This window comes from Pinus tabuliformis, chromosome 1_1 (assembly GCF_031772625.1).
Source record: "Pinus tabuliformis cultivar Carrire ecotype Pingquan chromosome 1_1, CPIR1, whole genome shotgun sequence".
NCBI classification, from domain to species: domain Eukaryota; kingdom Viridiplantae; phylum Streptophyta; class Pinopsida; order Pinales; family Pinaceae; genus Pinus; species Pinus tabuliformis.
In genome coordinates, this window is record NC_142297.1 from 580040459 (window position 1) to 580057987 (window position 17529).

General features: G+C 37.3%; 1 protein-coding gene across 3 annotated transcripts in view; it reads right to left on the reverse strand.

Moving 5' to 3' along the window:
* The window catches only part of LOC149214577 (phytyl ester synthase 1, chloroplastic-like), a 415714-nt gene that overhangs the window by 29967 nt on the left and 368218 nt on the right, over positions 1 to 17529 (reverse strand). For all 3 annotated transcript variants that reach the window (XM_089392330.1, XM_089392332.1, XM_089392331.1), the window contains exon 12: positions 397 to 506. In XM_089392330.1, the coding sequence (XP_089248456.1) occupies positions 397 to 506 (110 nt within the window). The remainder of the gene's footprint in view (positions 1 to 396; positions 507 to 17529) is intronic.

Here is a 17529-nt window from a genome sequence, read left to right on the forward strand (position 1 = left end):
GTGTGCTTGAGGGTTGGGGTTGGTGTTTGGAGGGTGTGGGTGTGGGGGGAGTTGTTTGGAGGGTGTGTGTGGGGAGGGGGGGAAGGGAAGGGTTAGAGTTCGTGTTTGGGAGGGTGTCTGTGTTGGAGGGGGGGAAGGGAAGGGAAGGGTTAGAGTTCGTGTTTGGAGGGTGTGCCTTGGGGGGGAGGGTTAAGTTTTGTGTTTGAGAGGGTGTGTGCCGGGGGTTAGCGTTGGTTTTTGGGAGGGTGTGTGGGGGAGGGGGAGAGAGATTCAATTTTTTCACAATAAAATTTCATTAGTATACAAGATGAAATATTTCTAATACATGAATCTTATGATTTTTGTTTCAAACATATATGTTTACTAACAAAGATAAAATTTAGAGAAAGAGCGTACCAATGGTTGGCATTGGCTTCCCAAATAAAAAATAAAGTCGTCCCGGAGGTTTTGGAGCCATAATTGGAAAGTACATTTGTTGATTAGCAACTTCACCAGATGCTTCCTTCCTACATAAGAAGAAAAGTGAGAAAAACAACATGAGAAAATATTGATTTCTAATTACAAGAAATTTATTATTGATATAATATTTTATATATATATAGATATAGTTAACATAAATAATAGTCCAGCCTACAATTATTATTAAAATAATACATAAATACAAAAACAATAAATACATAGCTTGATCACTTCCTATCCGTCCCATAATCTCGAGGTCCTTAAATACTTACCTTAATGAAATCATGTCAAGCATTTATTTTGAAATTTAATGGAAATACATAGTGCAAATACTAGCATGTTTGGAGAATGGTGAAATGGGAAACCACGTGATACCGTTTTCCCTTGAGCTAATGAAAAGTAAATCAATCAATGATTTTTCCACACACTAATATAGCATGAAAGTTATATGAAACCCATGCATATGATTTTATGAGGGTTTAAGTTCATAATAATGGTTGGAATTGTTCTATTGCACACGGATATTGTATATAAGACTGCCATACTAACCAAGAAGTTGGAAATGATGTGTTTAAAATTCATGTTTTACAAATGGAAGTGTAGTATTTAGTTGTATTTGCCAATATTAGGGTTGCAAATGAGCCTCATGAATGTATCTACTAAATGTATAGGTTGCTGATTAGCATTGTAGTCTTGAATAAAGGCTTCCCATGATGTTATTAGATGAAGTTCATGATAATTAAAGTTTGTTGATTGATATTAGCTATTAGGGATGAATGTCTCTTTTAAATTTGATTTGCAAGATTAATGAATGGATGTTTTCTTTAAATTGATTTGCAAATATTAGAATTTGTTTGTGATTTTCCAAGAAATATCTATATTGTGAATAGACTTGCAATTTTGTTGATTAAACTCACCATATAGTTGCCAATTTTGTTCTTTTTTACTTGGAAGACCCATGTTGCAATTGCTACATGTAGTTTGATCCTTTCTAGGTTTAGATTAACAAACATTGTATTTTTGCAATATCATGGTTCCCTATCATTGTTTTAGATATTTTGAAGACACTCAAGATTCCACCATTTCTCAACTCCTAACATAGTAAATGCAAACACAATGTTAAGAAAACCAACTCTTTGGTGAGCAACTTGTTTCATGGTACTAGGAAAAGTTTTGAGTTCCATGTTCTAGTAGTTGGTGATCACACACCACACAACAATCCACTATACAATGAAAGTTGCAACAATTAAAACATCCTTATAACAATTCAATATTGTTATAAGTATCTTCATTTTCTAGTCACACTCCAAGTTGAACACAAAGGTTTTTATCTACAAATTTGATGGAGCCCATACTCGGGACATGCTAAGATCTTTTGTTTGCATTATGGAGGTATCAAGGCATCAACACCCACCTACATTTTTTTAACTTGGGAGCTCACCTTTTTAAGTATGGAGAGATAATGAATTTATCTAAAGTCATATTTCAAGTGCATTTTAAATTATGGATTAACTCATGCATAATTCTTGATTGCTTATCTCAACTACTCATTCAAGCATTATCTTTGTTTTGTGCTATGTTCTTCTTGATTATTCATTTGAAAAATAAAAAATGTTTCTTTTTTTCAATCTTGTTGGTTAAGTTAAAATTGATTTCCCAAGTCTCTCCAACACATTATGGGTGAAATCGTAAATTTGGATGTTCCAAACTCTTATGATTCTCTCGAAATCCTTTCAACACTGATATTTTGACTTCTTCTTATGTGCAATTGGGCATTTTTAAAAATGATCTTACAATTCATTCCAATGATCCATAAGAGTTCTTTTGATAATCATATTTTATCCCTTTTGACGCTATTAAAGCCTTCTAAATTATAAAACTTTTTGAACTCTCTAATGGTGTATAGGGATCCTTCAATTTCCAATCTTTTGTTTTCTTTCAATATTTGTGATGGCCTGGTAGAGTGTGACAGCAAATCAATTTTTTGTTTTGGTTCAATACCATCTGATACATTGAGCAAAATCTGTTTTTGATTTCGCTCTACTGCAAGAATGTGCAATTATTGATTTTGTTATTTTCTCCTATAGCGCGATAGGTTTTAGGAACAATTTCTCAATTTCCTCCAACACTATCGAAAATCATTCCAAACCTAATATTTATTTTTTCTCTGATACCTATTAAGCAATTTGAACATCAATTTTTAATCCTTTACTAGAGTTTGCTCACATGGTAATCGTTGTTACCCTTCAAATGGCTTAATTGTTTTGAATGAGCGGGAAATCAATGCCATCTATCATTGCACCATCGATTGGTCCTTTCTTATTTGACATAGCCAATTATCACCGATTGTTGCGCAAGCCAAATATTGACATCTTGTTTGAATTTATTATAGTTTGGAAAATCATTATAGATTGATGAACAATTTCCACACTTTTGATTACTTTCCGTCATAGTTCAATTTGAAACTAAAATCTAGGTGGTGTTGTCACATACCTGTCTCACTTGGAGTTTTGGTTCTTTTCGTTGTTCTTGTACCACTTTCCTCATTGCACTTGCTAAGAAAGTTTTATTCGTATCTTGTTTCAAATTATGTGATTTCATGCAATGCTTTTAATTTTTTCTTTGAATTTGTTGGTTTTACGAGCTAAATAAAGACTATTGAGTCATCATTGTTGATCATTAGTTCTCCATTATTCTTCCAATTCTCAATTGCACAAATTATAGTTAAGCTCTTGATTTCCTAGTTGTTAAATCCCTTTTACTAAGTGTCTTTTTCTTGATATTGAAATGTTGCATCATGTTTCAAATGATTTTAAGATAAAGTGTTAGAATAATGGGACAACAATTTTTGGCTCATCTTGTTGCTTATTATTGATATGCATTTGAAATCATGTTTTCTTTGAATAATAGCTTTAGGATGGAAGGAGTTAGGGTGGACCCAGAGAGAGTTAGAGTCATTCAACAAATTAAACCATCAAGGAAAGTGAAATAACTTTAGTCATTCTTTGGCAAGGTCAACTTCATCAAGAGGTTTATCCCCAATGTCATTGAAATCACAAAACCCCTGAATGGGTTGTTAAAAAAAGATGCCACTTTCAAGCAAGATGAGGCAAGTAGGATAGCGTTCCAACAAGATGCTCCAATTTTGGTTAGCCTCAATTACACCAAAGAGTTTATCATTTTCTCATTCACTTTAGAGGACACCATCATTGGGGTATTTCTTCAAAAGAATGGAGAAGGTCACAAACAACCCATCATGTTCAATATCAAGATGCTCAAGGATGTAGAGCCTAGTTATTCCATCATGGAAAGGAAATCTTATGATTTGGTTAATTAATTAAAGCATTTTCGTACCTATGTGGCCTATTCTAAGATAGTTGCATTTGTTCCCTATTAAGTCGTTAACAAAATCTTATCGCAGCATGATAGATTGAGAATGAGAGGAAAGTGGGTGTCAAAAATACAAGTGTGTGATTGGAGATTAGACCCACTAAAGTGATTAAAGGTCAAGTACTTGTGAAAGTCATGGAAAAAGGAAAATGAGATATCCCTTGGAATATATGACAAAATGTGTGCCATGGTTAACACAAATGCTCAAGAGTTAGACAACACTGACTAGTATAGTTATATCATTTGATTATCTGTGACACTTGAGTAGTCTTAGGAACCTCCTAGAGCATAAATGTAGATAACTAAGGCTAAATGACTCTAATTATTGTTTTATTAATCAAGGGATGGGATGGAGAAGCCCAGATGTATCAAATTTGAGGAATTGCATGTGACAATTTCAAGTTTGAAATTCTATTGCAACAACTGAAAATTATTCTTCTAATTGTTAATTAATTTAACAATTTATTTGCTACGACAAATACTAAATATATTACATTGTAACCTCCACAAAATAAAAATGTGGAAAGTAATAGCGCTAGAAACTAAGAAATATACTAGCACTCACACAAAATTAACACAATTATTTTTGGACAAATGTCCTCGAAAAAACCCAATGTGGGAAAACTAGTGCAACCGCTGAGGGTTTTTGTTGTAAGTAGCAGTGAAATTATCTTAGTACAACCTAGATGTCGAAAATTGGTAATCCTGCAAAGAAATTACTGGAAAAAAATGTTTTGAGGAATTTTCCTCACCCCCACAAGCAATTCGTGCTCTAACTGCAGCTCTAAGTGAGTCATCCAAATAACCTTTGCGTAGGCTTGCATCACCCTTGTGTAGTCCCTTTCATGTTTTTCCTGAAAAAAATACTCCTCAAGTCATCATGTCTTTCACTAACTGAGAAATTGTCTCTCTGACCTTCTGGAACACTTTCTCGGCCTCTCGAACTGATACCCAACTTCTCTCTAGCAAAATCAAATTGCCTCTAGAGGCTTCTGCGCAGTCCTTGCATCAGTCTCACTGTGGCCTTTCTGCCTCTCTGTAATGTACTTCACCGGATCTGGAAAAACTCCTCTGGCTACACTTTCCCTACCCCTCTTTGTCTCTTCTTCCCTCCTAAAGCTCTAACTCTTCCAGCAATTGACTGCTGCTCTCTGGAAAATCGAACTCTCTAAGGAAATTGACCTTCCTCAATGTCTTCTCCATCTACCCATCGACTTCTTATAATATTTTGTTGGACCTCCAACATCCAAGATTAAAACTTAATCAAGGGCCAAAATCATATCGAAGTCGATCGTGTGCGTTTATAGATGATTCACACCTTATCTCAATTAATTATGATTAATTAATCCCTTTTCCTAAGTTTAGACTAGGGAAATATTTAAAAATAGGCTAATAATCTAATTGAGACACTTCTACGTGGAATTCCTAAAAACGATTTATGGGTTATTGAGAACTCCTGTGTTTTAGCCTCTCCAAAAAGTTTCAAGACTAAAACACCTCCAATGCTATAGAAACTAACACCCTCTTAGTGAGGAAGGTGTTTTCTCTAGTGTTGCACATTCTGCCACAACACCTTATCTTTGTACCACCCTATGTCATGCTGCTAGTGTATGGACACTATGACTGCCTACCACTTCCCAACAACCACTATGCAACTCTGAGGTTGCATTCTTGCTACTACTAATACTGTCGTACTACTACCAACTCTGCATTTGCACTGAAACTCCTTCTCATATGTTGTTGCTGCAACTGCAACAACTGCAATTGAGAAGCATCCTAAATATTGAATGAGTTGTGTTTGTTGCATCTATCTCATGAGTGTTGAATGCTACTAGTATCTACTAAAGAATCTACACTACTGCCAACTCTACACTGAGCCACTTGCTCTGTTGTCAACACTGCATTGCGCTCCTTAGAATCTGATTGCTACTAATCTGCAACTGTCACTCTGGATCTAACTACATCATTGACACTGATCCATCCTGCTACTCAATACTATGGGCTGTTGTAGCAAGGTGATGATACATGAGGAGGACACCTCAATGGACCACGCCTAATCTCTGTAGCTTTGTGACTATAGCTCCATGTCGCCCACCTCACTCCTGGAGTTATAGATGTGAACATGGCAAAATATTCCTCCAGCCTGGTGGACAATTCATCCATCTCTACAGATGTTATTGCCTAGTCCTACTTCTCCTGCTTGTCTTTCTTCTTAAGACGACATTGAGTACTGTAGTGGCCGATCTCACCACATCTGAAGCACTTGACCTTTGACAGGTCCTTCTTCTTCTTCCCCCTGTCCCTAACTGGGACCCTTCGATGCAAGGGCCACATTATCCTCTTCCTTCTCACCCTTCAAGGCCTTACTCCTACTACTGTTGATGGTGCTCTCTAATAGATCTTGCCTCAACTCCTCCTGTTGTAGATCGAACCACATCCTTTCCCATCCAAGAAATGTCTCTGCCCAAGATAATTTGTACAAACACCTATCAATCCTCTGAGACACTATTCAGTGCGAAACGTACAAGCTCTGTGGGTTGGGGTGCCTCCCCAATGGCTGCAAGTTGATCTTTGATCCCCTGAATCTTAGTGAGGAATGGATCTATGTCTTCACCCTTCTGCATCTTGACGCTTACCATCTTCTTCTAAACCTGAAGAAACATCTTTCGTTGCTCGGAAGAACTCTGATGTAGCTGGGAAAGAGCATCTCGCATCTCCTTGGAAGTATTCTTTCCATATATATGTGACACTATATGATCTCAGACTCCATCCAAGATCATCTGCTTCGCCATCTCTTTTATGTACTCCTTGAGTTGATCAACATCCTGGGGTACTGCCACCACATTATCTATATAGGCTTTTAGGCCATATTCATCCAGAAGGAAAGACATCCTAGCCTTCCATATGACACAGTTGGAGGCTCCCTCCAACCTATCCTGATCTCTAAGCCTAGTTGTGGCCATCTCTAAATCTGGTAGAAATGTCCCTCTTTCCCTCTGTTCGTTTGTTGGATCTTCTATTCGCACTCCCTAAAGGAGTGAGAAAAAATGCTCATGACTACTACCAATCTGCAACTGGAAAAATTAGATCTCTAAAACTCGAGATCCCCTGAGAGAAATCTTCCCTATGTGTGTTATTTCTCTTCCACCCAACGTTGATTTTGTTGCTCAAACTGCTACAAAACTCTATGCGTCGAACCAAAGAATCTTTTTAGCGAAAATATGATCTACGGGTGCTCCCTCTACCTACTGGAATCACTATTCTGGGCAAATCAAATTTCCTACCAGCCTGCAACTGAAAATCAAACCCTTGCCGAGCAATTTGTACTGCCTGGCTGTGCACCGCGCAGAACTAGAAAATTTTAGCCTACTAAACCCTTTGAACAACGAAATTCTATTTTTCCACCTCTAAGCTTCCCGACTAATATATCATACTCTGATACCATGTGAAAATTTCAAGTTTGAAATTCTATTGCAGCAACTGGAAATTATTCTTTTAATTTCTAATTAATTTAACGATTTATTTGTTGTGGCAAATACTGAATAAATCGCAATGAAACCTTCAGAAAGTAAAACTTTGTAAAATTATAGCATTGGACACTAAGAAATATTGTAGCACACAAAAAAAAATTAACACAGTTATTTTTGGCCAAATGTCGAAAAAACACAATGTGGGAAAACTGGTGTAGTAGCTGAGGGTTTTTGTCATTAAGCAACAATGAAATTATCTGAGTACAATTTGGGCTTTGACTGTAGCTCCATGTGAGTCATCCAAACAACCTCTACACAGGCCTATGTCACCCTTGCACAATTCCTTCCATGCTTTGCTTGAAAAAAACTACTCCTCAAGTTGTCTTGTCTGCCACTAACTAAGAAATTGTATCTCTAGCCTTTTGTAACACTTTCCCTGTCTGTGGAACTAATACCTAGTGGCTCTCAAGTAAAATTGAATTTTTGTTAGTTTTTGTAGCATCAGATGTGTTCTAGCCACAAAATTTGGTGGAGAGGCTAGAACACATGAAATATCCAAGACCCAAAAAGAGTTTTTGGAAATTCCACCTAGAAGTGAGTTAATTAGATTATTAACCTATTTTTTAATGTTTCCTAAGTGTAAAATTAGGAAAACGGGTTAATTAATCAGTATTAATTAATTCAAGGTGAGAATCATCTAGAGACTCACATGGATCAATTCCAAGATTATCCTAGCTATCGATTAAGTTTTAGTCTTGGTCGTTGGTGCTCCAACAATGGATTATAAGAAGAATTCAATGGGAACTTGGAAAACACACTTGGAACACCAGAAGTTCAATTTTCTTGGCAGATCAAATTGTAGAGTAGCAGTAGTTCGTTGTTGAAGAGCCAAAAATCGAAGCAGTGAGTGAGGGGCAAGGACAGTGATCCTGAGGAAGTTTTCCAGATCTGAAGAGATAACAGCTAGTGACAAAAGTGATCCATGCAAAAGCAATGCAAAGACTGCGCAAAGGATGATGTAGAGTAGTTCAATTTATCTCAGGTGGAGGTCGATTCAGTTTCCAAAGGTCAGGAAAGTCTTCCATAGGGTCAGAGAGTCACTTCCAGCAACAGAGACAAGTTAGATGGTTTACTTAAAGGAATTATCAAGCCATACGTGTGAAAGACAACACAGAAGGGCTCACACTAGGGGTTGGAGGCCCAGTTTTCTAAGAAGCCAGTGTCGGTATTGCTTGTGGGGTGAGATAATTTTCTCTCTAATTATTTATGTCAGATACTTGCTGATTGGATTGACATTTGGGCATCCATAGATTGTACTCATATTTTCACTGTTGCATAATAAAATAAAACCCTCATCCGTTGCATAGGTTTTCCCGCATTGGTTTTTTTGGGGATTTTTGTCAAAAAACAACAATGTTATTTTTATGTGTGTGCTAGTATTTTTTGAGTTCCAGCACTATTTATTTTCCACATTTTTATTTGTGAAGGTTGTTGTGTATTTAGTTCGATATTGTTGTAGCAATAAACTAAATAATTAATTTATTAGTTAGAAGAAATAATACCAGTTGCTGCAATAGGATTTTGGTATTGGAATTTTCACATGGTATTAGAGCATAAGCAATCAATTGGAAGCTCGGAACCGAATGAAAGAATTTCTTTGCTCAGAAGGAGCAGCAGGCCGAAATTCTTGAGGTAGCACAATTCATTTCCGAGTAGGCCGAGCTGCTTGGGGAAGTTTGATTTTTCAGTGTAGGAGGCAAAAAAAGTTTAAATCTCCAAGATCAGTGATTTCAGTAGATAGAGGGAGCTACAACAACACAAATTTTCGCTAGGAAGATTCTTGGTTGGATGCAGAGGGTTTTTTTGCAAGTTGCAGAAGCAAAATCTGCATTGGGTGGAAGAGAAAAGCACACACAATAGAGGGAAATTTTTCCTTAGGGAACTTCAAGTCTCAGAAGTTTGAATTTCTAGTTGCATATTCATAGTAGCAGCTAGCAGAGCCACACATTCCATGAGGGAGTGTGAATAGTAGAGACGCAGTCGAGCACAGGGAAAGAGGGAGTTTTTGACTTGATCAAAGATGGCCACAACTGCGCTGAGAGATCAAGATAGACTGGAGGTTTCCTCCAACTATGTCATTTGGAATGCGAGGATGTCCTTCCTGTTGGATGAATATGACCTGAAATCTACATGGATAGTGTTGTGGCGGTTCCCCAGGATGTAGATCAGCTAAAGGAATATAGGAAGGAAATGGAAAACGTGAAGAAGTTAATCCTGGATGGAGTCCAATACCATATAGTCTCTCACATAGCTCGCAAGGATATAGCCAAAGAGATGTGGGATGCTTTCGCCACGCTATACAAGGCACTTCTGAGTAGCGAAAGATGTTTCTATAGAAGAAGATAAAATGCATTAGGATGCATAAATGTGAAGGCATAGATCCCTTCCTCACCGGGATTTAGGAGGTATAGGACCATGTTAGAGTTGTTGGGGAAGCGGCTCAACCAACAGAGCTAATGAGATTGGTACTGAATAGTGTCTCTAAGGAGTAGGAAGTTTTTGTCCAAAGCATATTGGACAAAGATTGTTGAGAAATCTAGGGCATTATCATTAGGGGATTTCTCTTTCATTAGTGACTGCTTGTGAATTATTTTTAATTATTTAGATTAGTAATTTATTAACATTAGATTATTTGGTGTTCTTAATCATCAAACAGTAACCAATGCATGAACATAAATAGACAAGAGACACAACATGTAGGCGCGAGCCAGGGCCAAAACCTCTCACTCTTTGAGAGGAAAACCCACACAAATTATTCTTATAGAGATTCTAATCGACGAATACCAAGACCAAGACCCTTGAGCTATTAGCCACTCCAATACCAAGACACGATTCCTTTTCTACTTTTGTCTTCTAGACTCTTATTCCACTGCTGAGGCTTCATTACTAGAGCAATCCAAAATTCATCACTGTAATATCACTGTAAGCATGTCCGAATTGCATCATTATTGAGACTGTGTTTAGCATTGGATCCTTCTTCCTATGGCAGCACCAAGGTTCCTTTGTCCATCTGAAATTACACTGAACCATAGTCTTCTAACTGTAGACTCTTTTCAACATCGAAACATTGTCACTGCAATATAGAAGTATCTGAAATCATAAAGGGATCCAAATTGTACCCATCCGAAACTTTCCAAATTTTGTTCTGTCTTCTCCACTCAGTCATGCGAAGTTTGTTCTCTATTTCCACCATCGAATAACTCAGATCAGCGAGGTCTATTCACTGTGATTTTCCATCCGAATTTTGTCACTGTAATTACCCACCAAAAGTGCAGAGGTACCTGAGTTTCCTATTCGAACTGTCTTTGAGACTCTTATCTAAATTCAGAGTATGATCGAACTTCTATGTTACTGTAATGTGGATCCTTTCATGCCTATATATAGTGGTTTGTCATACATATAATCCGACATGAGAGAGTGAACCATTGTGTCTTCATTATATGAGCCGACATGAGTTATTTAATTCATCTTGCAAGTCAACATCAAGAGGATTGTGCTTGTCTTTTGGAGGGCTATTTTGATAGTCCTATAAACTAGAATACTCATGACATATCTTAATACATGAAATTGACACTTTGACAAATCCTAAAGCTCTCAATGGGAGCCATCTAAAAATAAAAACTCTTGCTCATGAAGCCGATGAAGCAAGGCATTACAAAAGTAATTCTACTCTTTTTATTTCATAATTTACAAAGATCATAATTACATGTCATTATGAAGTCTGAACCTAGTTACATTTTACAACATAGACAAGCTACTGGAATGGGACAGGATGTGGTTAAACTTGCAACAGGAGGAGTTGAGGCGAGCTCTGCTAAAGAGCTCCGTAAGTGGCAGTAGTAATAGCAGATTGAAAGTGGTGAAGGAGGAGGAAAATGTGGCACTCGCATCAAAGAATCCCAGTCAGGGGCAGGGGTAACAGAGAAGAAAGAAGAAGGACCTGTCAAAGGTCAAGTGATTCAGGTGTGTTAAGCTTGGTCACTACAACACGTAGTGTCTTCTCAGGAAGAAAGACAAGTCAGAGAAGCAGGACTAATAGGCAGCTTCTGCAGAGATTGACAAGTTGTCCTCCAGGTTGGAGGAAGACTTCGAGATGTTTGTAGATATACCTCCAAGAGTGAGCTGGGGAGTTTTCGTATTGTAGTCCTAGAGAACTACAGAGATTGGGCAGGGTCCTTAAGGAGTCTACCTCATGGATCATTACCTTGATACGAGGCCCACAATATTTAGTAGCAGTATGGATCAGTGTTAGTGACGCAGCCAATACGAGAGTGATAGTTGTAGACTAGTAGCAGTTGGATGCTGAGGAGCACAATGCAGTGTTGACAACAGAGTAGGTGGCTGAGTGCAGAGTTGGTAGCAACACATTTTCTTTAGTGACAGTGTAGATGATAGTAGCAGTCAGAGACTTGGGAAACATATGCATCATGTTGAACACAGTTGATTCAATATTTTGGATGCTTTTCAGTTGCAGATGTTGCAGTTGCAGCAACAACAAATGAGAGGGAGTTGTAGTGCATATGCAATGATTGGTAGTAGTATGGCAGTGTCAGCAGCGTAAAAAATGCAACATCAGAGTTTTGCAATAGTTGGTGGGCAACAATATCTAGACAACAACAACGTGACAAGAGATGATATAGAAATAGAGTGTTGTGGCAAGGTGTGCAACACTAGAACACATTCCTCGCTAAGAGGGAGTGCTAGTTTTGTAGCATGGGATGTGTTCTAGCCACGAAATTTGGTGGAAACGCTAGAATACAAGAGATCTCCAAGACCCAAAAATAGTTTCTAGAAATTCCACTTAGAAGTGACTTAATTAGATTATTAACCAATTTTTTAACATTTCCTAAGTCTAAACTTAGGAAAACTGGTTAATTGATCAGTATTAATTAAGTCAATGTGAGAATCATCTAGAGATTCAGACGGATCGATTCCAAGATGATCCTAGCCATTGATTAAGTTTTAATATTAGTCATTGGTGCTCCAACAGTGGATTGTAAGAGGAAGTCAATGGTCACTTGGAGAACACACTTGACAACACCAAAAGTTCATATTTCTTGGCAGATTGAATTCCAGAGTAGCTACAGTTAGCTACTAGAGAGCGAGAGATCGAAGCAGTGAGTGAGGGGCAGGGACAGTGATTCAGATGAATTTTTTTGGATCCAAAGAGGCAGCATCAAGTGACAGAAGTGATCCATGTAGAAGCAGTGCAGAGACTGTACAAACGTTGACGTGAAGTAGTTCAATTTAGCTCAGGAGGAGGTCGATTCAATTTCCAGAGGCCATGAAAGCCTTTCAAAGGGTCGAAGATTCACTTCTAGCAGCAGAGACAGGATAAACGAAGTTTTTAGAGGCAATATTGAGCCACACGTGTGAGAGACAACACAGAAGGGCTCACGCTAGGGTTTGGACAACCATTTTTCTATAGAAACCAGTGTCAAGATTGCTTGTGGGGTGAGAGATTTTTCTCTCTAATTATTTATGTCAGATACTTGCTGATTGGATTTCTAGTTGGGCATCCATAGATTGCACTCAGATTTTCACTGTTGTATAATAAAATAAAACCCTCATCTGCTGCACCAGTTTTCGCGCATTAGGTTTTTCCAAGGACTTTTGTCCAAAACAACGATATTATTTTTATGTGTGTGTGCTAGTATTTTCTTAGTTCTAGCACTATTTATTTTCCGCATTTTTATTTGTGAAGGTTGTAGTTTGTTTATTTCGATGTTTCTGTAGCAATAAACTGAATAATTAATTTTTTAGTTAGAAGAAATAATACCAGTTGCTGCAATAGGATTCTGGTATTGGAATTTTCACAATTACCTCTGGAGGCTTTTGCGCAATCCTTCTGTCAGCCTCATTGTGGCTCTTTTTGCCTCTCTGCAATGTGCTTCATCAGATCTAGAAAATTTCCTCAAGTTACATTGTCCCTGCCCCTCTCTGTCTTTACTTCCCTGCTGAAGCTCAAACTCTTCCAGCAATTGATTGCTACTCTCTGGAAAGTTGAACTCTCCAAGGAAATCGACCTTCCTCAATCTGTTCTCCATCTACCCATCGACTTCTTCTTATAATATTTTGTTGGATCTCCAACAGCCAAGATTAAAACTTAATCAAGGGCCAAGATCATATCAGAGTCGATCCGTGTGAGTTTCTAGATGATTTGCACCTTATCTCAATTAATTTTGATTAATTAACCCATTTTCCTAAGTTTAGACTTAGGAAATATTTTAAAATAGGCTAATAATCTAATTGAGACACTTATAAGTGGAATTCCTAAAAATGGTTTTTGGGTTATGGAGAACTCTTGTGTTTTAGCCTCTCCACAAAGTTTTGAGACTAGAACACCTTTGATGCTACAAAAATAACATCGCAAACCATGATTAAGCAGTTTCACCAAGGATTCTGTGGTGGCCATCAAGCTACAAAAGCTGCCACACATAAAATGCTTAGAGGTGGCTATCATTGACCATCCATGTTTTCAGACATCCACAAATTCATCAAATAAAGTATGCTTTATGGGAAGATAAAATAACAATGAAAAAATCTATTGCTAAAATACCATTTGAATTGGTATATGGGATGGAAACTACTTTGCCTATTCATTTAAAACTTCATGTATATCAGAGTTTGCAACATGTTTCTACTGAATTTGATGCCTTGTAGGAAAAAATTCACAACTAATTGAATTGGATGAAAACAGAAGAAGAACTTACGATCATTTCGTCAAGAGCCAAGAAATGACAAATAAAAAATTTGACAGAAGAACTCGAAGACGAGATTCCAAAATTGGTAATTTGAGACTCCTTTGGAACAAAAAGGGGTAAAATCCCAATAATCATGGAAAATTTGATAGTTTATGGTTGTGGCCTTACATCATTGTTAATATTGTAGGTGATAATTCATTTTGCAATGGCCATCTAGATGGTGAGACACTGCCATTTCCCATAAATGGGCAAGCTTTGAAGATGTACTACAAAGGTATAACTTAGCGCTATTAGGGGCACATTTCTGACTTTATTTTGGCTTTCAAATTTGATTGTGTGATTTTATTTCATTGATGTGGTGTTATATCTAGATTTAGTTAGTTACACATTTTTCCTTCTTGTATTTCCATTATGTTATATATTGTGCTAGTTAGATGTTATTTCATTTCCTAGGTTGCATATCTTCTTGTTTTGGTTTTATTGTTATGTTAAGAAGGGATAGGGATTTAGCCTGATTTTCTCTTAGGTATCGATGTTGTATTTTCAAGCTCTTAGGTGACAGGTGGAAGATTCTAAGGTTCTGACATCCTCTTAAGAAGAGCATGTGTCATGTTGTTGGAGCAAATTGTTCCCCGCTTATTAGTATGGGTACATATATTTTTTTTGTGCAACATTCATCACCATTGAAAGCCCAGGTCATAAGTAAAAGCCATATAAAAAATATGTGAGGCTTTATATTAGGCATCCTAAACCTATACATATGTAATAAATTCTGTATTCATTTGTTTGATCAAACCATGCCCCATACTTTGACGTTTCACTTAAAGTCTCTTTCATCCCTAACTGAATTGGAGGGCTTTAGGTGAAGTCTCTTGAGGACTCATGGTTTTAAGGGATTCTGCATTTGTGGGGGTGATAATTGGTGTATAAGCCACTCCAACACTTGTCAAGGTACACTTATGTCATTCCAGATGGTTAGAACCTATCAAATTTATATGGGAACCTAGCCTTGGTGCAGTATCCTCATGACAACTCTCAAAGCATAACAATCTCTTTTAACAACAATCACATCTCTTGAGGTAATTCACAGTTCCTAATGTAATGTGGTCCCAATGGTCAAAAGTTAACATGGTCTTATATTTTAGAGTATGATGAGAGGATTCCATGCCAGATGGAATTTTTCAAATCAAAGCATCTAGTGGCTAGTTATAGCTTGGTCAAACTTGGTCAACAAGTCAAAAAAGTTACAGATAATTTCAAGTAAAGTGTTGCGTAGAATCACACGTACAATATGTCAAAAGTGATCAACATGAAGGGATGAAAAATACCCAAGCTTCATATTTTGGAGAGCAGTTAAGGAATTATAGATGTCGCCTACAAGAATGATGATGTGGCATTTAGGGTGATAATATGTCAACACTCTAGACGAGGTGGAAAAACTGGAATACCTAGTAAAAATCAATATTTTCAGAGCAAAAAACAATTTCCAAAATTGTCAAATTAGTAAGAACATTGTGTTAGCCCCCAAATTTGCTCCTTTTTTACCATTTTTCCCTTCCTAAATCATGACTATTTACCGTTGTTTTACTTCTCTTACACACCCTCATCCTGCACTAGTCCAAGAATGATGACATATTTCGCATGAACTTTATATTTCATATTTTTAACTTAACTTAGCATTAATTGATTATTTATTACATGATTTCTTACTTATAATCACCCTTGCAAATTATCGATATCTCCAATTTTGTTTGATAGTCAAATGCTTACCATGACCATTGATCCTAGTGCAGGATCGGATCTCGCACCAGTGCCAATGCAACAAATCTTTGCAGCAGATCCGGACCTCCTTGATCACCGCCTTGTTTTATGCCGCTTCAGCCACGAAAACAGGTTAGATCTGAAGGTAGCCGAGCTCCAACGATGACAGCGAGGCAATCCAAAGGTATCTGAGATCGAATTCATGAAGAACGAACAATTGGACATTGGCTATAGCCAGTTTTGTTAAAACTGCCTAATTTTGAAGGCCGAAAACTAATTTCTGCATATTAGTTATGTAATCGGTTAAATGATCCTTTTGGCCTTCGGCCAAGGATTTATATAATGTGAAATGTAAATAGGACGAGACAGTTTTGAGAAGTTTGTATAGAACAGAGATATAACTAGGAAGGCGGTAACAGGCTTGTATTTTTGTTGTCGCCCAAAGCTGGGTTGGACTGTGTAATCACGCATGTATTTGCCTCTATGAATTCATAAGAAAGGAGCTCCGCCTTGTGTTTTCATGAATCGTATTTTTGTTTAACAGTTGATGAATTAATAAAGAGCTAAGCAGTGTTTCCATTTAAAAAGGGAAACGCGTTGGTTGGCTAAGGCCCAACCAACCCATCATGTTTACCCTATTTTTTGTTTTTGTAATTTAAGTTTTTTTACTGCTAAGTGTGATTTAATGTACAACACGTGAATTCCTGTTTGCATGAAAGCGGATCCGCAGTGTGAAGTAGTTAGAATTTATTTTCCTGCATTTGATTTTGATTTGGCTTTCCCCACCTGGTCCAAGTAGGAGAAATCACGTTGCACCAATGCACGTTCATGTGCTATTCATTTCCTGCAATTTTGATTGATTTGGTTTTCCCCGCCTGGTCCATGTAGGATAAATCACCCTGCACCAGTGCACGTTGGTGTGCTATTAATTTATTGCAGTTTTGATTAATTTGGTTTTCCCCACCTGGTCCAAGCAGGAGAAATCACCCTGCACCAGTGCACGTTGGTTACTATTCACTTTCTGCACTATTGTTTGATTTGGTTTTCCCGCCTAGTACAATCAGGGGAAATGAACCTGCACCAGTGCACGTTGGTGTGCTATTCATTTCAGCAAGCCTTTTAGTTTACTTCTAGTAGTTTCCTTGCTTTCATTCATACTTCATGACAGGATAAATTATAAGGATTGGTTCTTTATTTTCTGCACTCTATTAAAATTAGAAACATTAATTTTTTACTTGTGCAATTTGATTTCACAACACTTGCAGTAGCTAAGCTTTTATTTCAAGAATTAAATATTAAGTGTAAGAAGCTCTGATTTGGTGCAAGAACCAGTTTCTTGCCATGGGATCTGAGTGCTCTGAACTTGAGAAAGTTCAAGCCCTTGTACGAAGGAAAACACTTTTAGCACAGACACCATTTATACCCTCTGCATAAATTTCTGTTCTTGCACTAGTGCAAGCAGATTGCACCAGTGCAAGATAGATCAGTGCAAGAAGGAAATCTCTATATAAGCAGGTTTGAAGGGCCCATCTGTTGAGACTTCTAAAGTTTCTCTACTAAGGAAAAACACACACTCATTAGTTAATCAATAGTTATCTAGAGTGATTTCTCCCTTATTTCTAAATCTCTTTTGCAAATGCATTTTTCCTTGTTCCAGTGTTGGATTATTTTGATGGTTCAAGTTG